Raw genomic sequence first — 27,634 nt, 5'->3', positions numbered from 1 at the left:
TACGCTGTACAATAAATGCTATTGTAAGCAAAACGTTGTTTGTGGCCTATTAAGAAAGTGTATGTCGATTGCCACAATCCCCTAAATTGCTGTACATTGTGTCAAGCTTTTCAAACACCACAACACCACAAACAGGTTGTTTTGTCAAGTTTATTCATGTCACAATAGAGCAGTTAACTTCCATAGCAATTGTAATTATCGAGACCCTTTAGACACATCACTGATCAATTTGACATAAGAACAAAGAAAATAAAAAAACTATTCAACTCCTCCGTCAATTAAGTCATGTACACCAGCAATGGACAAAAAAGCTGTGTGGAACCCCAGAAAAACTTGACCTACACAACACACAAAATGCTTTAAAACAAACTATAAAACATGTAATTTAAGAATAAATTGAACAAAAGGCACACAAAAAAAACTAAAAGCAATAACTTGTATGGTGACTTGTTTGAGGGACTGCTATAAACCTAGAGGTTGTGTTAAATTTTGCCATGGTCCACAACATATACACTAACTTTCGAGTTGAGAAGGTAGAATAAAGAGTGGGAAAAAGCAAGGGGTCTTATTCTGATACTGCTTAATTTAAATGGGGAGGGACTCATATAAAAGTCATTCTTTTTGCTCAGCTTCCTCCTCAGCCTTTGTCGCTTTAACTTCATCCTCTTCAAAATCCACTGCATATTCGTCGTCTTCGGTCACTTCATCATGGACCACGTATGCGACGTATCCGTCCTCTCCGTCTCCTTCTTCTTCTCCAACTTCAAAGCCTTCCCCTTCCAACTCATTCTCCGGGTTCCCTTCTTCCACGGTTCCTTCCACGCCTGGCTCATCCTCATTCCCTCCTGGCTCATCCCCATTCCCTCCTTCCTCCATTTGTATTTCCTTGGGTGCTTCTAACTCGGCTGGCTGCAGGGCGGACACCTCTTCCGATTCGGTCTCTTCTTTAATCGACGTTGTCTGGTCCTCTGTTGCATCCACCACCATCATGTCAGAGGCATCCTCGCCCTCCTGGTTTCTGGTGAATGGGTTTTCTCCCTAGAAAAGGAACAAGGCTGTCAGTGAATGCATAGTTTCAAATGTGGCGAATGTTTAGGGCTCAGAAGAGGTCTCTAGATTTTGAGCTGCATGACACCACGTACCTTGAGGTAGCTTTCCAGCTTCTTTCCAATAACCTTATGGTTGACGATGCTGCGTGCAACAGACAGGCTTCCTCTCTTGGCCTGCTCCATCATTCCCTTGGATCACAAAACAGGACCAGTCAGTCAGGCATGGAGTCCGCTTTGCTAACAAAAAGGTATCACCAACAAAGCATACCTTGCGGTTGTAATTATGGTCATGGGACTTGATGTGTTTCTGAATCATGTGGAGCTCCATTGGAATAAACACATCACATGCACTGCAGTGGGCAGCTTCCACTTTCTTTAGGAAGTGCTCCATACCGATATCTGCAACATAGTGGATTAAAAAATAATAAATCAAATATACATGCAATGAGCAATTGTGTGACATCCCCCACAGCTTATTCTGCTTACCCTTGGTGAGGTCCTGGTCTCGATACACCTGACATATGGCTGCGCTGTGGTTCTCCAGCTGACTTACCATTTGTTGTGTCTTCTCGAACTTGTTGTGCAAGTATTCCTAGGAGGCAAATTACATGTTCATTCATGCGCCTTGGCTTTACAGATGCCATGTCAGCTGTAACATAACATAAGGTGATTTCAGTCATAGTACGAGTTAACTACAACCTGCCTACTGGCACTTTGTGGGCATATTATAAAAGGCTTAAAAGGAAATATACAAGTCAGATCATGAAAAAATAGCAGAAAGTGATAAAGTGGATCCATACACTCCTAAGAACAATTACTTTGTACAAAATGTAACATCACCGAAGTGGACTTTCCAAACTATCTGGCTGCTTACACTTCCTTCTACTTTCGCAAGAAATAGAAGTGTAGAAGCACATATTTTATTTACATCTGGATGGATCAATAAATTAAGCATCAAGCGATGAAAGACATGTACAGTTGTCCCTCACCACATCACGCTTTAAATATTGTGGCTCCACCACATTGCCGATTTTTTTAAAGCAAATTTTACAACATTTTTGCCCTTATCAAGCATTTTCAGGAATAAAAAATGGCTAAGTGAACTAGAAATACCAACACTAGTAGTACAGGCCACTAGATGAGACCAAACCAATCAGAGTGCGTTGCTTAGTATCGTGGCTACTGATTGACTGACTACATTGCAATTTTTACTGACTACATTGCAATTAAAAAAAAAAAAGAGTTTAAAAGGTGACCAAAGGGTGTTATTTCATGTCGAGAAGGTAAATATTATGGTGAAAATGTAGTAAACAGGTTTTTTTTATGCTCTAGCTATGAAAATATTTGATTTATAATTAATGGCTCTTACTTCCCGGGGATGCATTTTTCCGCAGTCATGTCTTGAACCAATTATCAGCGATAAACTAGGGATTACTGTTGTGGCAAAGTGGGCAGTTTACCAATATTAAGTTTTTAAATTGTACTTTGTTCTTAGTTATAATATACATGAATCAATCTGTACTTTTGATATTGTGCACAGTATAAAAAAACTTGTGAAGTTACTACAGATTTCCACTGGATGCGGAAAGGCAGCAAAATAGCGCAGACTTTTACAAGATTCCGCGAATCCGTCCGTAATCATGTGATAATGGAAGTTGTAATAAAGCGAACCACAAGCAGAAGCAAATAAACTCGGTCCTGCCATTAACAAAAGGTGCTGAACGGCAACACAGACGACAGTTTTACTTTATTTTTTGTGCCAAGCAACTATACAACAGTAACATCATCCCTGGCGATTATGTCACAAACACCACTCCCCTGTTTTTCTGGTCTCCCTATCAGCTGTTATTTGACACAACCCCCCCCCCAAATCCCTATATAGCTGCCCGGGAAGTGGCTGTGTATTATTCTTTAATTTGGGCAGCACGTCGCCATCCATTTGTGTAAACGAGGTTTAAATTACAGTCTAAAAACCTTTCACAAGTTAACTTTGTTTGTCGCCGCCCATTGGGACTTTTCCAAGTGTAAAATAGGATCTGCCTTGAAAACTGAGTATTTTATTTTGAAAGTAAACCCGAAAATGTATTTTGTGTTAAATAATTTCCTGTCCCACACAAGCAGATTTTAGCTAAATTGAACAGATTTGTTGCGGCGTCCGGCAAATATAGAAGCTCTGTATATATTTAGCACTGTGTGTGATGGTGCAAGTCGTCAGTCACCTGGAGAAAGTCGGTGGTCGGCTTAGACAGCTGGCCGGAAAGGAACTTGAAGTGGTCCTTGTGGAAGCGACTATCGAGATGATTTTCCATTTCCTCCTTGTAGAATGAGCGAAACTTGCAGATAGAGCATGCAAACATCACCCTGGAAAAGTGGGAAAGATGAAAATGCATTCTCTTAATGTAATTGATTGTGGCTGTGCGCCACAGCAACATTTTAGCCGCCACACCTTGAAAATGCGTTTTTACGTAAAAACAAAATAAAGTAATATAATGTATTATAGCGTCCAGAAGAGACACAACATCAGACGTTCCTTTTAGCTTTTATTGCCAATCTTATGTAACAACCGGCCCAATTCCAACAAGTGGTGCACACACACCCGTCTCCATCAACAAAGTACATCGTACAAAAAGAAGCAACAATTGAAAAATAGAGAAAAACGATACGTAGGAAAAAAGATGTTATTACTATAATTGAAAAACGATATGTAGGAAAAAATATATGTTAATACTATAATTAATAATACCAGTTTTGTTTCAAATGTAAATACTCTTTTTTTGCTTTTTTAAAGAAAATATTTGCACATCCACCCCCATAGCCACACCACCACCACCACAGGTATCTAGGCAATCTAGGAGAAACCCTGAAGTGGTCTGTACAGTAGAATGGCAACATGGGCAACTCACACAGCCTGAAAGAAAGCATTATTTTATGTTAAATACTACAGAAAAAAAATATTTATATTCCCCTTTATATCTAGATAATGAACTACTCACCTTTCCTGGAAGCCCCTCTTTTTCTTCATTTTGGCTTTTCTTTTTATTTGGGCCCGAGAAGGTGTTTGTTTGTCCTCTGGATTTGTATTCACATCAGCGCTCTCCTGTTTTGGTGCACCTGAGAGGAAGTGCAGAACTTTAAGTTGTGCCAAGACACAGCAACACTGAGATGGGCATATCGATATGGCCTAAAATCTATATTGCAAAATATACTGCAGCCTCCTGCAATACCAATTTATATCCCAATATACTATTTGGTGGATAAATGATAATAGAACCATTTCAAAAGGGGTTACAAAGGTTCCTAATTTAGTTGTGGTAACATATTGCACCATTTCCGGTTGTATTATTTTCTCAAAACTATTATTCTACTTAAATTATTGTAATTAAATTACAGTTAATATCTGGTTACTTTCTGTTGTCACTATGTACACTTCTGTTAAAAAAGTAATAAGTACTTTTTCTTCTGTTGTTTGGATACTTTACATTAGTTTTGGGCAATACTACACATTTGGGTATCAATCCAATAACAAGTAGTTAAAGGGGCAGTATTGGGCACACCAATGCTAATATTGATACTTAAATTTTCAAGATCATTGAATGATTAATTTTGTAATTATGACCTACTGGTTTTAAATCCTTCGGGTTATGCCCTACAGCCCTCCTGTGTCCAGGGCCTTTTTATGTGTGAACAATAACAAAACAACAAAAGATTTTGTGATAGTAAATCATGTCGTTTTAACCACTGTATCGACTTGGAACTTTACTACTTAGTATCACTACATCGAAGAGGCCTAGCTTGCAGTTAGCATATCTTTCTACAATGTGTAGTGTCTCCTGTTTAGCTATTATTCGTCCCTCAGAGACGATACTTGTAAGAAACATAGTTTATCTGCCGCCATGGAGGTGACGATTGCTGACTAGAAGTGACTTTGCACTGTGGTGGGACATTAGCCGTTGGCAAGAATCCTACATTGCGTTCAGAGTACGTTGGTTTCGCTGTCGAATTTGCAGGACATAGATAAAATATGTCATCAATAAGGGTGCAACGATTCGTTTTAGCAACGATTTGATTAAAATCATAATTAGTGGTTGCCGATACGATTCAGTGAGTTGAAATCGATTCAGTAACTTTTTAAATAAATACTGGATACCGCAGGTGAAGTTTCCTATGTTCTTGTTACTTCTTGTAAGGGGACTAGGTATGAATTAATCAGACAAACAATCAAGTAATGGCCAATGCATTCACATCCTACTTGAATAATGTGCAACCAGCACTTCAGGTTGAATTAACAAGAGGAAACCTTTTCTGTTTTTAATTTTTAGTATTCAGGTTCACTAAAAGTCAGGGCTGCAAAAATCAGTGGACATTGTCGACAATACAATAGTCGTGTTTTTCCGGGCGGCTGTGGGTCACTCGCAAAACAACGCCAGTGCTAACATGTAAAGTTTGTGGATATTTCCCCTTATTCTTATTAAAAACATGAATAACTTGCTCATTTTGTAAAGCGGACCTTGTTTATGTGTGTGTACCAATAATTGTCACACACACTAGGTGTGGTGAAATTATCCTCTGCATTTGACCCATCACACTTGATCACCCTCTGGGAGGTGAGGGGAGCAGTGAGCAGCAGCGGTGGCCGCGCCCAGGAATCATGGCAGTTCATCTGTGATACACGAGCATTTAGAGCGGAGGCATGATGTCGGACACGGTGTCAACCTCGGTAAGAGTGTTAGCTTCTACCTTGCTAGCTAGCTAAAAAGAGTGAGACAAAGTTATGTGAAAAATAACTATAATTTTATCCAAAGTCAGACATCTAAACGTTCTCTACATCAATTCAAGTACGTTTTAAAGCAGTGTCAATTTGCAATGCCAAAATAAAGGCACCTTAACAAACGCAAACCGCACGCACACACACAAATCCACAGAGAGAGACAGACAGGAGGCCAACTTGCGGAGCACATAGATGTAGTTGAATCTTAGGAATACAAATCCATAGATCGATGTAGTGGATGAATTGCATTCCACCCCTAGTCATCAATATGCATAATCATGATTTAACGATATTATCAAACGCTCTATCCAAATTGATACCAATTATCATCTATATCGTGCAATCCTAAGTGACTTGGGCAATGTTATACAGTAGCTATATCATGTCTCGCATAGACTTAAATATCAAGTGGGGAAAAAACTGTAAACTTACCCGAATCTCCCTCAGTATTCTGGGAAGAAAAGTACATAAGTGTTATTCATCATTTGAAACAGTTTACTGTTAAAATGTGGCCATGGTTTAATACTCACTACCACATCTGTAGTACTTGTATTGTTATTGCCATTTTTCTCTTGTTGATCTGTAGAAAACAAAAGTATTAAAAAGTTGACCCCAATATGAAAATGACTTAAGATAAAACACAGCATAGTTACAATGTTACCATTTGATGCTGCTGTTTCACTGCCCTCAGTCTTGTTAATTTTAGACTCTGGTTCATCAGCAGGTGTCATCATCTGCTTCCGCTTCTTTTGGCCATCGTTTTGTGGTTTTGCCTGCTGAAGTCCATCCAAAACAAACTTGAGACAGCGTCAAGAATACTACTTGTTCAGCAAGTATAATCTTAATACTGGCACACCAGCATGGTAGTCAACACGCAGCAGGAAAATACTTGTGTTCAACTTCAAATTAAAACTAAGTCAAGTAAAATTGCAACTGGACACGTTTAACCCCTTAGTATTCCAGGATGTTTTTGGTTGAAATGCAGAAAAAAGGCATTTAACCATTTGGAGCAAGGGCATAGTTTGAAGCTCTTTTGAAAGCAAAAAAAATGAACTTTCAACCCCAACCGTCCAAATTTGTCTACTGTAACTTGCACTGAGGAATAGGAGTTTGAATACATTAAGAAGGATCGTCTTTATCTTTTTCTGAAATATATGATTTCAAAATAACTACTCTGAACTTGACAGCCAAAGATTGAGTCCTTACCAAATCCAATTTCAAATTTGACAAGGATTATACAGAAAAAGAGTATTTCAGGTAGGGTTTCTACAGTTAGGATCAGGCGTTGCAAAGGTGTTCGTTTTGGAGACACTTGGTCACAGTTGCTCAAAGTCTTTACTAACTATATTATATACAAACAAAACTCCATGGCTTCCTGACACACTATCCTGTCTTTCAACACACTTTTGTCATGATTGGTTGCAAAATAAAGACTTTAAAAAGGCACAACATTAATGCGCAGTCCATGTTGTGCTTTGCTCCAGTTAGGCACGAGTTCGAAGGCTATTTTGTCAACCATAAAGCAACATATCGGTGTGTTAACCATTTCAATGGCTGTTTAATGTGTCAATCTTCATCAAGATTGGATGTATCTTAATGAAAATTGGATGTATTTGGTTTGAGTTATTTACATTAGAACAGTGGATTGTACATTTTGGGGCACGGCAGCTATTGGCTATTGTTCCACAGAAAATGAGGTAAACAGTTTTCCATTAGTTCTACCAGGTGTCAATCACAGTTCAGAGTTGTTTTGGGAGGGGGCTCTGTGTGGCTAAATCATGCATGCTTATGATCAGCAATAAGTGGAATATAAGCACATTTGACAAAAATCATTAGGCTACTTGTGGACTAAAGATTTTGCTGAAGTATATTTACTGGCTCATTGATGTCAAAGGGACCATTTTTGTCAGTGATTTGTTTGCAATTTGGAACACAGGCTTCACTGTTAGATTTATTTTTTTGTTTGTGACGGGTCTAAGATTATTGTTTATCGAGCCTGCAGTTATTATTGTAGTTTAGAATGATGTTTATCAAAATAAGCTTTTCAAAGGAGGTATAATATGCATAGCCACACCAAAAAGGGGTGACAATAAACCTCAGTTTCATCATTTAAACAGGCGGATGGGTTGTTGAAACGTTAATGTGGTAAAGTACCACTAGAGTGGAAAAACAAGTTGCCTCTATATTGTAGCTATAAGATATATCTGATGTATGACATCAAAAGACTTACAAAGTTTGCAAGTAAAGAGATATGATCAAAATAGTATCAATCTCACAGGAGATTCCCAAGCCATTTTGAAAGACAATGACGAGCCAGACACATCTATGCGTGACGTAGAGGTAAGAACCGCAAATCCCTTCCCCGCCAAAAACAATGCAAATTATGCAAACTTTGTGAGAGCCAACAATGACTAATTTGGGACAAATGATGGTCCAGAATCTTACATTGTTGATCCTGAATATAAGGAGGATGATCTACAAGTTCTGCTAAACAAATCCAGCTTTAGTAAAACTCTTAAGCATTATGTAGCAGCAGTATTGCTGAGTGCTAAAAAAGAAAAACAAACATAACAAACATTACTTTGATCACGACTGATAAGACGTGCATATCTTCCTGTTTACATGAAGAATGAATCATGATTCACACGAAAGGTTAACAAGGAAAAGTCTCCCTGCAGAGACTTTCTTTGGTTGTGCGTGTTTTTCTCCATAAATTAAATGTCACAGATGAACAACTTCTAGATTTATGGCTAAATCTTCATAATATCCAGATGAGAGGAAGGATTTACAATCTAGAATAACTTTAACAAGCCGAAATGCGATGATGCAGGAGCAGCAGAGAGGGCTACTTACCTGTGTGTTATCAAAGCGCTGCTAAAAAAGGAGTTGGTCTGCGTTTGCGCTTATAATATCGCTAACATTTGGTTAATATTCAGGTCATGATGCATTTTATATAGATTGTTGGCGGAATTTGGTTGGTTATTTAGAGGGTTGTGGCGGTATAGAGAGGCCCCCATTGATGGATTTTTTATGTATTTATTTATGACTTGGAACCCATAAAAAAACAAAACATATGTGTTCATGTCTTACAAAGAAATTGTAAATGATACAGCACATCTCTCTCTATTTTTTATGTATTTCCAGTACGACTGAACTGATAAGTGCAGAAGCGTTACTACAGTGACATCAATCTCCGGAAATAACTGAAGATATTCGAAGCGGAATTTTCAAAATGGGTGACTGAATTTGTGGCATTTTGTGATGTTTGGACGGTATTTTCACATACATTGCGGATTGTAAACACAATTGGATATGGTTTACTGGACACAACAAAACACAATTAAGCATATGGAGTTAACTTGTTTTTCCACTCTATTGGTATATTAAAGGGGTTACGTCAGGACATTTTTGTTCTAATAACTTCGATTTAGTGCCTTTATGTAGCCATTTTTTGTATGAATTCAAAAACCTGTAGATGAAAACGTAGAAAATCTAAAGAAGAAAAGACTGACTTAAAGGGGAACTGCACTTTTTGGGGGAATTTTGCCTATTGTTCACAATCATTTTAAGATACAAGAACACATTTTTTAGGATTCTAAAGATGATAAAAAACGCTTATAAATGCAGCTAATGGGAGTCACTTTTGTAGCCTTTAAAGCCCTATAAAACAACTTTAATCAAAACCCTCGATCAACGTTTTGTATACACACTGCAAGTAAATATATAATGTACTAACAAACACGTTCATAACAATATGTGTAATATGTTTAATATTTACCGTATTTTGGTCATTTTATGCATTGCCGCAATTTATTTCCTCTGTGCATTTATTTCCATTTCCATAGCAGCACACTTCCAAATTTCGGCAACAAATGTGTGTTCCTACTTCGGGGAAACAAACGAGAGTGTGTTGTAATCATGGCAGATGTAGTAACAGACAACAAAGCAGACTATTTTTGGACAAATGGGAATTAACAAACGTATCTTTTTTAACCTGAATATACGGAGGATGGACTGCTGCTTATAGAAGGGAGCACGAACAGCAACGTTGGAGCAAACCGAAGCAGAGAGAAAGAGAGGTCTATGTGACTTGAGAGTATAAATGTGGAACTTGGAGCCAGCCAAGCTATGCGGACATATAATGCGTGCTTACCCAAAGTCAACTTGAAAAAACTTCCCCGGCCAGCGGGACCAAACAGACAACTGCCCATCAAGTGAGTCACTATAATATTGATCCTGATACACGCAGCACAACATGTCTGTAATTACAACTACATACACTGTCAAGCTAGCTGTGTACAAACAAAACATTAAATGTGTGTAATAATTCACAAATACTGTAATATAATTGTTCATGTTTTTCAGTCAATACAAATTGGTGTGCTATCGCATTGTGTTGTGTATTACAAACTCAAAAGCAATTCAGCTGCTGAATCAAAAGCTGGCTCATCTCTTACTAATGCCTTAGCATGCTGCCCCAAGACGACGTCTTACTACGCTACAAAAAAAAAAAAACCTCAATGTTCACTCTTCCAATAACAATTTTGCTACAGCTTTGTTAGTATACAAGTTATTGAGCGTAAATTAAGTATTGTTGGCGGTTTTTGGATGCATTTTTAAAGTGATTTAGCGGTAGAATGCATTGCTCCCATTAGCTGCATTGCCAGCCATCAAGAAAGAGACCATTTTTACAAATTAGAATGCAAAAAAAAACCTTTTGTCTTGTCACCCATTAAGATTGTGAATGATAGGCTAAATTCACAAAAAAGTGCAGTTCCCCTTTAACCACAGTAGTGTTCCATGAGGAACTTGTCATTATGTTAAATGTAACAAAGACTGGGCAGTGTGTTTGGGAGCAGGTTATGTTTTAAACGTGATGGCAGTGTGACAGGCTGGCTTGCCAGTTTATCATAGAGAAAGGTGGGAATCAGAATGGGCTCTTGCCCAGTATCTGAGGAGGGCTTCCAAGTTTGGCAGGAGGTACTTACTTTGTTGAGGGGTCTCTTGCGGCCTCGCTGGCGGCCAGCTCGTGGGCCCCCTCCAAAATGCCTCCCAGGAAAGTCGTGGGGACCTTGGGAGGGACCCTGATGGAAACCTCCACCGTCACAGTACATGCGGTTGGACAGGAGGGATGGGAGCTTGCCTCTACCACCTCCTTGAGAGTGGCCGCCTCCCCGCCCACCACCTCCCCCTAGTGGCATGGGGTCTGACCTGAAGCTCCCAAACCCTCCTCCAGATCCTCGACCCCCAGCACCTCCACCCCTTCTGGGGGAACGTCGGCCCGCTCCGGCCCATCCCCCACCATTAGAGCCACTGGTGAAGGACTCCCTCATATTCTGTCGCATTTTAGCGACTCCATAGGAAGAGGAGAGGCTGTTGAAGCTGCCTCCCCCTCCTAGCCCCATACCCCCTCCGAAGCCGGAGCCTCCTCGCTGGCCCAACAGCATGTTGTCACCGCGGCCATCGCCACAACCATAGCTACTGCCACCCGATCTGTAGAGATCTCGGGAGGAGGAGAGCGAGTCGAAAGACTCGAACTGGCCAAACCTGCGGGATGGAGGGAGAGGATGGTTGATAGAGAAGAGCAAAGAGCGAGGGAGGAGGCAAGGAGGGCAGCCAGGTTTGGATTTCTCCACCTGATATTCATTCGCCTCCATAGTCTCAGTTTTCTTGTCAGCTCACAAGGCCAGGAAAGACCAAAACAAGACTAGAGTCTGCTTGCAGCATCTTACAGTAAAACAGAGGAATCAGCTGTGACGATATATTATCAGTAACTCTTCCAACTACATTTTTCAGTTGGAGCTCACAGAGTATTCCCACTATTTACATCTTTATTAAGGATGAGCTGTGAGCACTTCAGCAGACCAAACAAGCCAATGATACTTTGATTGTGGCAAGTACAAACAAGTTGTGGGCGTTTTCTTTATAGGTACAGCAGACAGCATTCAATGATTAACAACTTGTAGTACTGAAAGGTCAACGCCTCTAAAAACTCATCATTTTTGTGAAACCTAAAACCAGAGTGCAAGGTTAGGTCACATGATGAGAATATGTGTGTACATTTTAAAAAGGTAAATAATGGACAGCATTAAAGGAGCGAGTTAACATACTAGAATGCAAACCAGATAAACAACACAAATTATGGTCTGTTGTGCCGAAACTGCTTCACTAACAAACCCAGAGGATGCTAAGTGGGGCGTAATAAAACGACCTGTGATGTCGTGGCATTCAACTTGTCCCTTTTGTCTCAAAAAGAAAATCGTGGGCTGTTTTTTTTTAATGGGGCAACATCACAGTATAAAAAACAGCTGATTCAATCTAATATAAAAAGAAGTGGGAGCATACTTTTCATGACCAATAACATGGCCAACAAAACAAACGTTTATGGCGAATTGTACAAATCTGAACCCCCCAAAATCACCCTCTCTTAATAATTATAATCTTGATTTATTCTTTCGCAAAAAGGAAAAATTTTAATATAAAACAGCTTACCTGTCACCGCGGCCCCCTTTCATACCCCCCTCCAATTGTGTGAGCATGTCCAAGCGCTGATTAATCTTGGCGATGACTTCGTCTGCGTGGTTTCCCTTTTGTTGGAGGAGAGAGGACCCCGAGAGCCTCCTCTTGGAGTTGCTGTCTCCGAAGCCGCCAAACCCTGACATGGAGTTCTTATAATTTCCACCAAACAGATCAAAGTTCCCAGAGCCTAATTGAAACATGAAACAGCAAGTTTAACACCATTCTCTCATACACACATTTATTACAACAATTTGAAATGTCATATTAAACAACTTTACACTAGCGATCAAAATCTATATTGCGATGTATATGGCAGCCTCCTGCGACAACAATATATATCACAACATATTATTTAGCACGTAAATGATGATAAAATAATTTCAAAGGTTACAAAAGCTCCGAAGGAGTGTAAAAAGATGGAGTTAAACTGTTTAAATGATTTTCGGACTTTGCTTAAACTAAAAATGGAGCAGTATTTCATCATCTGTGGATCACTAGTGCAACAACAACAACACCGGAAAGGTGTCCTGTGAAAAACCGTCCGACCGGAATTCTCAGAAAATTACTAAAATTCCTTAGGTGAATTATGTAAACGCACTATACCAGTAGTATTTAGCGCTTCCGTAGCAAACTACTGAACGATATAAGCTAAAACTGTATGCTACTTTATATTATAAATGGCAACAGCATAGGATGAATGCCCCACAACAAGAGGATAGAGGAAAAGGAGCTTATTGACCATGGTGTCAGCGTGGACTACAATGGTGGATGCGGCAAATTTTCGGGAAAGCATATCTCAAATACACATAAACAGGAACCAATAGGTATGAAAAGTTGGTTTTGCATAATATTGCGAAACAAAACACCAGTTGATGTCTCCTAATTGGTGCCATTTTGGGGTCCTTATAAAGTTTTGGGCTTGCTTGTTAACGTCATCTTGCAGTGCACACGTATCTCTTATGTGTGACTGCCATCTACCGGTCACACTTATCATTACAACATGTACCAAATAAAATTGCTTCGAGGTCAGTAAGCACAAACAGATTTAGTCTGTACATTAGGCGCACAGCCAAGTTTTGAGAAAATGAAAGGATTTTAAGTGTGCCTTATAGTCTGAAATATACGGAATGCTGAAATAATATGTATCCCTTTCTAACATCATGTGTGATTAATGAAATGAGTTCTAATTCACAAGCTTTGTTGTGGATGATGCTAAATGTGTACAGAATAAACTGCATTATGCGAGTACATTGGTTAAGGAAAATGACTAAATTGCATTCAAAATCAAATTCCAGAATGTTATCATGTTACTTATTTCCATCCATCCATCCATCCATCTTCTGATAATGAAAAATTAACAACAATGAGCGCATTTTAAAACTCTGCCACACTCAATTGCACCTGTTTGACTGATTAACATTATCATTACAGCATTTATTCAGAAAGTATAAATAACGACAAATGAAGATAGAATACTTAATACTGCAATAGGTTAGAGTAAAAAAAACAACAACAACATTGTGATTTGTACATTTTCAGAATGTGCTTGCTCTATTTTTAAACAGGAAAACAATCTGAGGTTGTCTTTATTTTTAAGTTATCCTGCCATGAATTTTCCAGTCCGGCCGGCCCACTTGTGTATAGATTTTCTTGTACGTGGCCCCTGAGCTAAAATGAGTTTGACACACCTGAGCTAAACCATCCATGAGTGTCGTGGTTTCCCACAGAATTGACTCACTGGGCAACGCCACCTCTAGTGTTCCGGCAAATCACTGCACGACATGCTCTCGGCAACAACACAAAACTTTAATTATATGTTTTAGAGAGCCCTGATTGGTGTAGTCTAAATTAGAGATTCTCAAGTTGTGGTACACTAGATGGAACTCCATCTAGTGGAACGCCAAAGATTTTATTCATTATTTAAGTACCATGTTTTTATGTTCCTATATTCAAACACAGTGTTGCTGTTCAAACAAGGGTTATGTTACAATTAGGGATGATGTTTGATAAGGAATTATCGAGTTCGAGCCTATTATCGAATCCTATTATCGAACCGATTCCTTATCGATTATCTTATCGAGTCCAGATAGGTTGTTGTATATGGAAAAAAACACACAATATTTGGTTTAACAAAAGCTCACTTTTATTATATAATAAAAAAATAAAATCTAATAAATAAATAAATATTGACTGTTACCCACCTAAAAAAATAAAATAAAATAAATAAATATTGACTGTTGTTACCCAAAGTATATTAAGTGGGATTTTTCAGAGAAACAAATATATACAGTAACACAAAAACAACCTGTCTCTGTGATCACTATAGGTGTATAAATAATAATATAGTGTTAAATAAAATCAGTCCCTTGGGCACAAAACTGAAAATAATACAGCTCTCCAAAAAGTGCACTTCTGCTGCTATTTGACATAACTGTTTGTTATGCTTTGACATTTTTGCACTTTATTTCTTTATTGAAAGAAAATTCTATGAAGAGAAAAGTTATTTGCAAATGTGGTTACAATGCTAAAAAATGAAAAGTTAAAGCTAAAAAAAGAAATACACTTTATTGAATTAACATTATTTCTTTATGGGGGGAAAATGTTATGAGCTACAGAATATAACAACTACACTACCCAGCATGCAACGGGAGTTACGAGCATGCGCGGAGCCCCCCCGAAAAGTGTTGCATGTTGCCACGCTGTGAAAGTAAACGTCAAGAACTCAGCCAACACGCCTCGTCTGCATTATTTATAATTAGACAAACAACACATCTACAGTGTGATTTTTTTCTGTTTACAAGGAAAGAAAAACCAAAGTTAAAAAAGGGAGATATGTTGTATATATATGTATGTGCTGCGGTTGTTTTAAGAACGTTGCGACAGCTGCCGTAAAGGAGGTGCGTTGCTAGCCTGGTTGCTATGTTTCCGGTTGGTCGTAAAAGTGTTTGTCATGTGTTTTACCCTGCTAAAATCTCTCAGTAAAGTTATTCGATGGATTATAGCTTTTGTTTTGAACTTTATTACACCTTGGAGCGCTTTTTCCCGTCCATTGTTTTCCTGCTTTCTCTATCTGCGCCTAATGATTGAGCTACGTGACGTCATTTCTTGTGATGTCCCACGGAGCATTTCTGGTCGAATCAACTCTTTTCCTTTACTATAGTGGTCTCGATAACGGGTACCGGTTCTCAAAAAGGGATTCGAGTCCGAGGACTCGGTTCTTTTCTTATCAAACAACCAGGAAAACCGGTTTCGAGTATCATCCCTAGTTACAATGGGTAAAAGTAGGAAATATGCTTGTTAATTTAAACTTCGGCATTGTTTTCAATTAACACTTAGTCCTACTATGCTACTGCATTTTAATGTTGGTCGTTCTGATGGCACTTAGGCCCCGTTTACACACTAAGCCGGAAAAGGTTATCCAGGGTAAATCCCACTTAACCTTATCCGTGTCCACACACACAATGCCACTGTTTAAGACCCCCTCCGTCGCAACGCGACCTAATACGTATGCATGCGCGGAATATGCGCACGTCATAGTCACCTCCAGTGTTGGTTTGTGTGCAAGTTCTTAAATGTAACTTATCTGAACAATATCCAGTGTTGTGGTATTTCAATTGACTGGAATCCAGTACACTGTGGGGCCCTATAGTGGTGAATCACACCTGAACCATCATAAATTAATCAAATCTTTAATGGACATGTAAACAATGTGATTAAGAACATTTTACATCAATCAATCTAGGGATCTAGATACCTGGTCAGGACACTCCTCACTCTTTTGCCTTCACCTTCATTGTCCATTCGTTTTTCATGACTTTATATACTCTGGACCTAGACGTTGAGTCTGCGACATACATGGCGGACAATAACTGATAGTCTGCTTTGCCAGTCCAAATGCATTTGCCGTTTTCCGTAGTCTTCCCTCGATGGCCAGGTAATACAAAGCACACGCTACCTTTTTTTAAATTTTATTACATCCACGGGAACTCGCATTCTCGTTGTCTCTCCTTCGACAAATGGACAACATTTTTCGGTAAGTAGAATCACAGCTGACCTGGACATTTGAAAGTTCTCTTGCCGCCTGAGAAGTGTTGTAGCCGAAATATCTGCAATCGCTTTCTCTTAAGGTATTCATGTGTGATTTCCACAAACGTCTGTACATGTAGTAGAAGGAGAAACACGGGCATGTCTGGATGACTAGACTCCATCTTTCCAGTGGTTATCTCCGGTTGTTATGAAGCTGGCTGTGGCGTGTTCGTTCTGACGTCACTTCCGAACTCAGTTTGTAAACGATCAATGAGTCCATACAAAGCTAAGAGCGGGAGATTCAAGAAATACACGGCGCACTTACCCATGTAAAAAATTACCCGAGGAGGACCTTAAACGGGGCTTAGGCTAAATAATTATTCGTTTAAGGAGTTATCCGGCTTAGTGTAGCCTAGGGCTGCAACTAACGATTAATTTGTCGATTATTACTTCGATTAATCGATTAATAATCGGATAAAATAGACAAACTACATTTCTATCCTTTCCAGTATTTTATTGAAAAAAAACCCAGCATACTGGCACTATACTTATTTTGATGATTGTTTATCAGCTGTTTGTACATGTTGCAGTTTATTAAAATTTTTTAAATAAAATTAAAAAAATGCCTCTGTGCATGCGCATAGCATAGATCCAACGAATCGATGACTAAATTAATCGCCAACTATTTTTTATAATCGATTTTAATCGATTAGTTGTTGCAGCCCTAGTGTAGCCATAGCCTTAGAGAGCCAAGTGTTTTCTGAGGTTATACTTGGTGAACAAAAGTTTGAGAATCCCTGGTCCAAATTAACTGGCTTTGTGTAAACATAATGCAGTTCAGAGGGTCATAAAAACTGCCATGAAGATCACTGGCTGCTCTCTCCCCTCCCTAGATGAACTGTACAGTTCCAGGTACTCCAAAAAGGCCCAAAACATCATAAGGGACCCATCTCACCCTGGACATAAACTTTTTGGGGACGGCATGGCGAAGTTGGGAGAGTGGCCGTGCCAGCAATCTGAGGGTTACTGGTTCAATCCCCACCTTCTACCATCCTAGTCACATCCGTTGTGTCCTTGAGCAAGACACTTCACCATTGCTCCTGATGGGTCCTGGTTAGCGCCTTGCATGGCAGCTCCCGCCATCAGTGTGTGAAAATGGGTGATTGTGGAAATAGTGTCAAAGCGCTTTGAGTTCCTTAAAGAAAAGGTAGTAAAGCGCTATTCAAGTATAACCCATTTTTGAACTGCTGCCCTCGGGCAGGAGATACAGGACAATAAAATGCCGGACAAACAAATTTAAGAACAGTTGTTACCCGAGAGCAATAGTGTCGCTGAACACAAGACAATAATGACTGTGCATGTGAGCTGTGTGCTTGGTATTTTTATGTATTTTAATCTATTTATCTATGTTCTTATGTGTTATGAATTTGCACTAAATTACTTTTGCTTACAATTGCGTTGTACAATGTACAATGACAATAAAGATATACCGTAATTTCCGGACTATAAGCCGCTACTTTTTCCCCTCGTTCTGGTCCCTGCGGCTTATACAAGGGTGCGGCTTATTTACGGCCTGTTCTTCTCTGACACCGACGAAGAGGATTTCGGTGGTTTTAGTACGCAGGAGGAAGACGATGACACAATGATTAAAGACTGACTTTTCATATACCGGTAGGCTGGTTATTTTGATAACGTACAGGCGAGCACTTTGTATTACTTTGCACCGTTGTATTATTTGTACTCTGCACGGATGCTGTTCGCCATGTCAAAGATGTGAAAGTTTGATTGAATGATTGAAAGATTTATTGTTAATAAATGGGACGCTTTGCGTTCCCAAACAGTCATCTCTGTCCCGACAATCCCCTCCGTGGTAGCAGGAACCCCTATATACTACGGTAATTACACATCAAAACCCTGCGGCTTATAGTCGGGTGCGGCTTATATATGGAGCAATCTGTATTTTCCCCTAAATTTAGCTGGTGCGGCTTATAGTCAGGTGCGGCTTATAGTCCGGAAATTACGGTATTCTATTTAGAGATGTCCGATAATATCGGCCTGATAAATGCTTTAAAATGTAATATCGGAAATTATCAGTATCGATACACTTACAATTAGTGCACCAACCAAAAAACCCCTCCCTCCCCCATTTACACTCATTCGCACAAAAGGGCTGTTTCATTCTGTTATTATTATTTCTGGTTCCTACATTATATATCAATATAGATGAATACAGTCTGCAAGGGATACAGTCCGTAAGCACACATGATTGTGCGTGCTGCTGTTCCGCTAATAGTACTAACCTTTAACAGTTAATTTGACTAATTTTCATTAATTACTAGTTTCTCTTTTACTGTTTTTATATTGTTTTACTTTCTTTTTTTATTCAAGAAAATGTTTTTAATTTATTGATCTTATTTTATTTTATTAATTTTTTAAAAAAGGACCTTACCTTCACCATACCTGGTTGTCCAAATTAGGCATAATAATGTGTTAATTCCACGACTGTATATATCGGTTGATATCGGTATCGGTAATTAAAGAGTTGGACGATATCGGAATATCGGATATGGGCAAAAAGTCATTATCGGACATCCCTACTTGGTATGATATGAATAAACGGACTCCCCCAAAAGCACTTTTTCTGAATGGGACCACACAGTCTACCTTTAGATCCTTAGAAAATGTTTTTAATTTATCTTATAATTTTTTTAAAAAAAGGACCTTATCTTCACCATACCTGGTTGTCCAAATTAGGCATAATAATGTGTTAATTCCACGACTGTATATATCGGTATCTGTAATTAAAGAGTTGGGCAATATCGGAATATCGGCAAAAAAGCCATAATCGGACATCCCTACTTCTATTCTATTCTTTTGGATTTAAAGACGCATTGCTTACCTCTATTTCCAGACCCCCCTCCTCCGCCGCCTCCACCCCAATTGGAAAAACCTACAAAATACAAGAAATGAGTGCCCAATTGTGTACAAATATAAACATATTGCAATCAATCGTGGTTCAAGAATCGCAATTTAAGATATAAAGTACGTGCTTGGAAGGGGGGGGGGGGATCAAAACGAACGATCTCGTTAAAAAATGTGTTATTCCTGCAGGTAAAAGGGTAAATGGTGGAGACATTTTGTCCGGGCAGCCATTTTAATATTCAACCAAAACCTTACTATTTGATACTATTGCGCAATTCATTTAATAAAATAATCTCGATAGCTATTCAAAATGTTAGCTAAGCTAACAATGAACCATCGCAGCATCCCGGTGAGTTAGCTTAGCATTAGCTTGATGACGAAGGATCTAACAAACCATTAAATTGACCGATTAGCCCACCGTTGCATTAAAATACAACACATGCAGTCGATGTTGTTTTATTTTGAGTATTTCACTTAGCAGGAATTTGACTTTCAAATTAGCTAGATAGCTAGCTCATGCGCAGCGACGGGCGTAGTACTTAGCACGTTGCTAACTAGAAAGCTAACTGAAAGCAGAAATGCATGCACAATACACTATGAAAATAAGTACAATGTATATTCACCTGAGCCATAATTTCTTCCATCCATTGTTTTTTTTTAGCGTTTTAGCTCAACAATCCTGCGAATACGAGCTAAAATGAAGGCGACCGTCGTCGTCGTCTTCTTCGTCCTCCTACACAACTGCAGACGCTGGTAGTCACGTGACTATGGCGACGACCACGCGTTGCCAAACGGGAAACTACAAATGATCGTAATCAGAAGCTTAGAACAATATCGTACATACATGATTGAACGTTTCCCGAGACTATCTGCTGCAGTAAAATACGAAAATAAATTACTCCATTGTAGTTTACAATGCAGTTTCACTCGAATAAACAGCACTGTTGGCAAAAAAAGATTCACGTTAAACAATGCACACTATGGATGTATAGTGTTTCTGTTTGCTAATATCCATGTATCGTAGGGGTGAAATTATCGTATATCATTTTGTTGTTTTTTTGTAATTATTGATTTTCCGCAGGGTGATTATCGTACAAATACAATTATTGATCGTACGTTTGGCAACGCAGGTGACGACAGCTTTGTGACGTCACATTAGAGAAGGGAGGACCGTTTTTGATTGATTGAAACTTTTATTAGTAGTTGCACAGTGAAGTACATATTCCGTACAATTGACCACTAAATGGTAACACCCGAATACGTTTTTCAACTTGTTTAAGTCGGGGTCCACTTAAATTGATTCATGATACAGATATATACTATCATCATAACACAGTCATCACACAAGATAATCATCAGAGTATATACCTTGAATTATTTACATTATTTACAATCCGGGGTGTGGGATATGGAGGGGGAAGAGGGGTTTAGGTTTGGTTGGTATCAACACTTCAGTCATCAACAATTGCATCATCAGAAAAATGTACATTGAAACAGTGTAGGGTTGACTTGGTAGGATATGTACAGCAAGTAGTGGACATAGAGAGAGAGATCAGAAAGTATAAGAAAAAGTGTCTACATTTGATTATTTACATTTGATTATTTACAATCCGAAGAGGTATGATGAGGAAGGGAGGGTGTTAGTTTAGGATTGAAGTTGCCTGGAGGTGTTCTTATAGTGCGGTTTTGAAAGAGGATAGAGATGCCCTATCTTTTACACCTGTTGGGAGTGCATTCCACATTGATGTGGCATTGAAAGAGAATGAGTTAAGACCTTTGTTAGATCGGAATCTGGGTTCAACGTGGTTAGCGGAGCTCCTTCTGGTGTTGTGGTTATGGCGGTCATTTACGTTAAGGAAGTAGTTTGACATGTACTTCGTATCAGGGAGGTGTAGCGGATTTTATAGACTAGGCTCAGTGCAAGTTGTTTTACTCTGTTCTCCACCCTGAGCCAGCCCACTTTAGAGAACTGGGTAGGACTACCTACCAGGAGGTGCATGCACCCTCAATCCCTCAAATCTAGACTCCAAACATCCCAGGACAAGCTAGTCAGATGACTTCTAGACCTCCACCCCAGATCACACCTCACTCCTACCCACTTCTCCAAAGTGGGCTGGCTCAGGGTGGAGGACAGAGTAAAACAACTTGCACTGAGCCTAGTCTATAAAATCCGCTACACCTCCCTGATACCGAAGTACATGTCAAACTACTTCCTTAACGTAAATGACCGCCATAACCACAACACCGGAGCTCCACTAACCACGTTAAACCCAGATTCAGAACTAACAATGGTCTTACCTCGTTCTCTTTCTATGCCACATCAATGTGGAATGCACTCCCAACAGGCATAAAAGAAAGGGCATCTCTATCCTCCTTCAAAACCGCACTAAAAGAACACCTCCAGGCAACTACAACCCTAAACTAAAACCCTCCCTTCCACATAATACCTATTCGGATTATAAATAATCAAATGTAAATAATCAAATGTAGACACTTTTTCTTATACTTTCTGATCTCTCTCTCTCTATGTCCACTACTTGCTGTACATATCCTACCAAGTCAGACCTACACTGTTTCAATATCCATTTCTCTGATGATGCAATTGTTGATGCTGATTGTTGATGACTGAAGTGTTGATACCAACCAAACCTAACCCCCCCACCCCCCTCCCTCCATATCCCACACCCCGGATTGTAAATAATGTAAATAATTCAAGGTATATACTCTGATGATTATCTTGTGTGATGACTGTATTATGATGTTAGTATATATTTGATAGTATTTGATAGTATATATCTGTATCAGGATTTGATAGTATATATCTGTATCATGAACCCCGACTTAAACAAGTTGAAAAACTTATTCGGGTGTTACCATTTAGTGGTCAATTGTACGGAATATGTACTTCACTGTGCAATCTACTAATAAAAGTTTTAATCAATCAATCAATGCGTAATCAAAAAAGGGTTGAATGAGAGTTCCCGCCAGAATCTTCATGGTGCTTTTGTTGATCAGAGAGGAGATTCTATAGAGAAATCTCGTTCGTTGGTTGACCTTTTTGATTACCTTGGTTGCCATTTTATCACAGGAAAGATTAGCCTCTAGAATGGACCAAATATCTTTCTGCACAGGGGCGTGTCTAAAAAAAGTAATCTCTCTTTAGTTAGTTAGTTATCCCAGAATGCCTAATACGAGATATAACATATTAGAAAATAATACAAATATAGAAAAACTAATGTTTGGGTGGGTTTGACGTCATAAATGCAGTTTCCTGTTTGGGTGATGCAATAGTTTGTTTTGCCTATTGGGGGCGACAGAGACTCACTTATAACAGAGTGTTCAGTTTTTATGAGAAACATCTATCATCGCCCTCACTTTTGAGAGAAGAGTCACTTATATGCTTGCTTGTGAAATTTTAGTGACGTAATGGCAGACGTAACAGTGGTCATACCGCACTACCCAGCTCTGCATACGTCTGGGTTTGGAACCTACGACCACAAAAGTACTCTGACCGAGAGTCAAGCACAGTAGAAAAAAGGATGGCTACTATAGCACAGCTAATTAAGATGGCTTCCATGACAAGTAGCTTTGAGCAGGCTTCGCTACGCATCATAAAATAAACCCTGGAGCTGCAAACGTGGGAGCTGTACGTTTAATCATTTTCCTTTACAAAAATCATCTAACAATAGCATCATCTGGAAGACATGCTGACGTATCGCAGTTCAATGAGGCCTCTCCGCAGGGGTGCCATTCGGGATGGGTATCGAATTCGGTACTTTTATAGGTATCGACCGAAGTATGTCGGTACTACCGGGGACTGATTAAAGTGAAATCAAACGGTGCCATATTTTGATGTTTTTGTTGCTTGTGACGTCACGTCCAGTTGAAAACTCAGCACCAACTCACGCACTTGGCTGGGAAACAAGCAGTCAAGCACTCACAGCGGACTCAGTCGGACTGCCTCTCTGTAATGTTACAAGGTTTCCGTGACAACAAAATGAGACGAAGGCGCTTAAAAGTACAGTAAGTTTCCACTTTTCAAAATGCGCAAGCTCGATGCAAATTTACATTAGATTTGCCATAGACATGTTAAAGTTTAGCAATAGACTTAGACTTCCTTTTTATTGTCATTCAAATTTGAACTTTACCGTACAGATAAGAATGAAATTTCGTTGCATTAGCTCATGGTAGTGCAGGATAAAAAAATCAATAAGGTGCAGATATAAATAAATAGATTACTGTACAGATAAATATATTGCACTTTTGCATATGCATCCACGTTTATGGATGTATGTTATATTGTCTTTATGTTCCAGCGAGTTAATCCATTAACTAATCCATTAAACTTCACACGGGAATTTCAAACCCTCCAAATGTGGTAACGAAAACTATAACTAAGATGCATGTTATAATCAAACAGCTGGTGTGTAATAATACAATACTTACTGTTTAAATACTTTTTATTTTCAAACAGCTCTCCTTGGGTACAAGTCTTTTGATGGTCTTGCGCCAAAGTACATCTTTGACATGTTACAGCCATATGAACCATCTTGAGCTCTGAGAACCTCAGGGTGGGGTCTCCTGCTGGTGGTGTTTAGAGTCAGGATCAAACATGGTGAAACTTTTGTTTCAGTTTTATGCTCCTAAAATCTGGAATACTCTTCCTTAAAATGTGAGACGGGCTTCAACATTGGCAATGTTCAAATCCAGGCTGAAAAGACTTTTATTGAATTGTGCATATGACAACTGAAAGTATTTTATCTACACTCATTGATTGATTTTAATTTTAATTATTATGATTGTATTTTCTAAATTTATTTGGAAATATTTTTAATTTTGCCTTTTAATTTTCTGTAAAGCACTTTGAATTGCCTTGTGGACAAACTGCTCTATAAATACATTTACCTTGCCTTGCCTAGGGCTCAACAACAACAAAAGACTGACATGTTCAACTTAATGGCACAGACTACTTTCTATCCAAGGCAACACAACATTGTCTATGCACTACTGCCATCTAATGTTTAGGAATTGCAACTGCATGCAAAGTTTACTATATGATACTGAGAAATTTAACACATGTTTAAGGAAACAATATATAACAACTGAACAGCACAACTCAGTGTCAAATGTTCAATTAAAAAAATTATTCCAAAATTAAAAAAATACGTAAAACAGCAACAGCTGCCAATTTTATTTTTTAAATAGGGAATTCTATAGCAGTTTGTTTATGGACACTGTGTACAGCTAATTTTCATTAAAGCTACAGACACACAACAGGAAGTGTTCCCACATGCTTTCTTGAAAAACAACTATTTTATTAACTACTATTTATTCCATCCATCCATCCATTTTCTACCGCTTATTCCCTTTGGGGTCGCGGGGGGCGCTGGAGCCTATCTCAGCTACAATCGGGCGGAATGCGGGGTACACCCTGGACAAGTCGCAATTGGTCTAAATTTCAGCATCTATACCAGGAGGTCCCCAAACTTTTTGACTCGAAGACCTCATTAGGTTAAAAGAATTTGGCCGGGTGCCAGGCTATCTATTTGTATGTATGTATGTATGTATGGAAGGATGTATGCAGTGATGGGCAACCTACTTGGAAAATGTAGTAAGCTCAGCTACAAGCTACTCTCGATTAGATGTAGCTATAAGCTCCACTACGAGCTACACAGCAAAAGTAGCTTACTACATCAAAGCTCCATTTAACAGCATTTATATCTATGAGCCCACATGTATAATATCAATGTTAATGTACCTAAGGGTCAATACTATTAACTATCTGTCATTTAGCTGGGGACACCCTACAACTACCACTCGGGGTCCCCGCATCCCACTGTATGTATTTATCCTGTTTGCCTTTTCTTTGGCCCACCCCTATAATGTTATTGATTTTCTCTATCTATATCTTGACAAAAAAAATGACTTGTGTGTTGTTTTGGAACAGTTGGTAATGGCTATGTGCAGCAAAACTTTTCATGAATTCAACTCACCTTAATGTGTGTTCTAAAATGTGTGTTGGACGTCTCGGATGAAGACAGCAGTTATGATTTTGGTTTACAGAGTAAACAACTAAAAACTAAGGTTTTGGGCATTGTTTTCTCTAAACGCATACATATGTCTAAATATGGCCAAGGACACACATTATTGTGGGTTTCCTGCATGTCATCTTCATCACTAAAGGGAAAATCTTATCTTATCTTATCCATTTTCAATTTTTTTTGAGTTGTCAGCTTGAAGCGTCCCTCTGTCTCTGACTCTCTTGTCATCATGTGACATGAGTTTGTGGCTGTTAAGAATTTGCTTACTGATTTTGATGACCCACCTTATCTTGCCTGTGATTGGGCAGTTGCTGAGCTTCAAGAGGTAGTCACCTGAAATGGTTTTCACATCCCAGGTGTGCTTGAAGCTCATGGAGAGAATGCCAAGAGTGTGCAAAGCAGTAATCAGAGCAAAGGGTGGCTATTTTGAAGAAACTAGAATATAATGTTTTCAGTTATTTCACCTTTTTTTGTTAAGTCCATAACTCCACATGTGTTCATTCATAGTTTTGATGCCTTCAGTGACAATCTACAATGTAAATAGTCATGAAAATAAAGAAAACGCATTGAATGAGGAGAAGGTGTGTCCAAACTTTTGGCCTATATATATATATATATATATATATATATATATATATATATATATATATATATATATATATATATATATATATATATATATATATATATATATATATATATATATATATATATATATATATATATATATACCGCAGTTTTTAGCATCACAACATCTTTCGTTTTTTTAAATGTGTATTATGTTTATAAACTCAGGAAATATGTCCCTGGACACATGAGGACTTTGAATATGACCAATGTATGATCCTGTAACGACTTGGTATCTGATTGATACCCAAATATGTGGTATCATCCAAAACTAATATAAATCATCCAAACAACAGAATAATGGTATATGGTAAATGGGCTATACTTGTATAGCGCTTTTCTACCTTCAAGGTACTCAAAGCGCTTTGACACTTTCCACATTCACACACTGATGGCAGGAGCTGCCATGCAAGGCCCTAACCACGACCCATCAGGAGCAAGTTAAGTGATTTTAAAATTTTAACTGAAGTGTAGATCAGTGGTCCCCAATCTTTTTGTAGCTGGGGACCGGTCAACGCTTGAAACATTTTCCCACGGACCGGGGGGATTATTTATTTATTTATTTATTTTTTCAGAAAGAAATACAATCATGTGTGCTTACGGACTGTATCCCTGCAGACTGTATTGATCTATATTGATATATAATGAATATATTGTGTTTTTTATGTTGATTTAATAAAAAAAACATACATATATATGTTTATATATATACATACATATGTACATATACATATATTTATACATATACATACATATGTATATATATATATATATATATATATATATATATATATATATATATATATATATATATATATATATATATATATATATATATATATATATATATATATATATATATATATATATATATATATATATGTGTGTGTATATGTATGTATATATATATGTATATACATATGTACCCTGTATATATTTATATATATATCTATATATATATATACATTAGGGCTGGGAATCTTTGGGTGTCCCACGATTCGATTCAAAATCGATTTTTTTCAATTCAAAACGATTCTCGATTCAAAAACGATTTTTTTTTTTTTAAAACAATACACAACAATACCATAATAATGCAATACAATTTAATTTTGGAGTTCTGAACTTGTAATTTCTTGCAGTGTTTATTAAGTGGTAATATGTCACATTTGTCCCAATTAACTTTATACCTTGATAAACAGTCATATTCAGTGATGACATTATTGATATAAAGAAAAGAGGAGTTAACATGTGACAGGTAAAAAAATTATGTCGTCACAATACATCGATAGCTTATTATACTGAGAGCCAATTTTTATACCATGAATATTATTTTCACTTCTTATTTTTGCAGCTAAGGGTTCAATAACCAAATTAAATAATAATCCAGATGCAGGACATCCCTGTTTTACTCCTCTTTTTAACGAAAAAGGTTCTGAAATATGATTATTGGTTTTGACTGATGCCATGGGCCTTGTATAAAGCATCTTAATCCATTGTATAAAATTATCTCCAAATCCAAATTTACGTAATGTGCCAAACATAAATGAACAGTTTATGCGGTGGAATGCCTTCTCCGCATCAACACTACATACTGCTGTGGGATAAGGGAGACTTCTAGCATAGTAAATAACATTCAACAATTTCCTTGTAATTGTCTGAAGATTGTCGACCTTCCATGAAGC

At 38.2% G+C, this 27,634-nt stretch overlaps 1 protein-coding gene across 1 annotated transcript; it reads right to left on the bottom strand.

Annotated features, from left to right (window-relative positions):
* Window positions 1-136: 136 nt before the first annotated feature.
* On the bottom strand, window positions 137-20,066 carry LOC133633778 (A-kinase anchor protein 8-like). The gene is made up of 13 exons (XM_062026450.1): window positions 19,908-20,066; window positions 19,262-19,312; window positions 12,310-12,523; window positions 10,806-11,364; window positions 6,479-6,593; window positions 6,348-6,397; window positions 6,250-6,268; window positions 4,043-4,160; window positions 3,269-3,410; window positions 1,536-1,641; window positions 1,318-1,448; window positions 1,143-1,238; window positions 137-1,038 (listed from the first exon to the last, which is right to left on the bottom strand). The coding sequence occupies exons 1-13, from the start codon at window positions 19,930-19,932 to the stop codon at window positions 613-615; spliced, it is 2,052 nt and encodes a 683-aa protein (XP_061882434.1). The 5' UTR covers window positions 19,933-20,066; the 3' UTR covers window positions 137-612.
* Between the last annotated feature and the right edge of the window lie 7,568 nt (window positions 20,067-27,634).

The sequence above is a fragment of the Entelurus aequoreus genome, linkage group LG18 (assembly GCF_033978785.1).
Source record: "Entelurus aequoreus isolate RoL-2023_Sb linkage group LG18, RoL_Eaeq_v1.1, whole genome shotgun sequence".
NCBI classification, from domain to species: Eukaryota; Metazoa; Chordata; class Actinopteri; order Syngnathiformes; family Syngnathidae; genus Entelurus; species Entelurus aequoreus.
The sequence above is the reverse complement of the archived record's forward strand: the minus strand, read 5'-3'. Positions and strand labels throughout refer to the sequence as shown.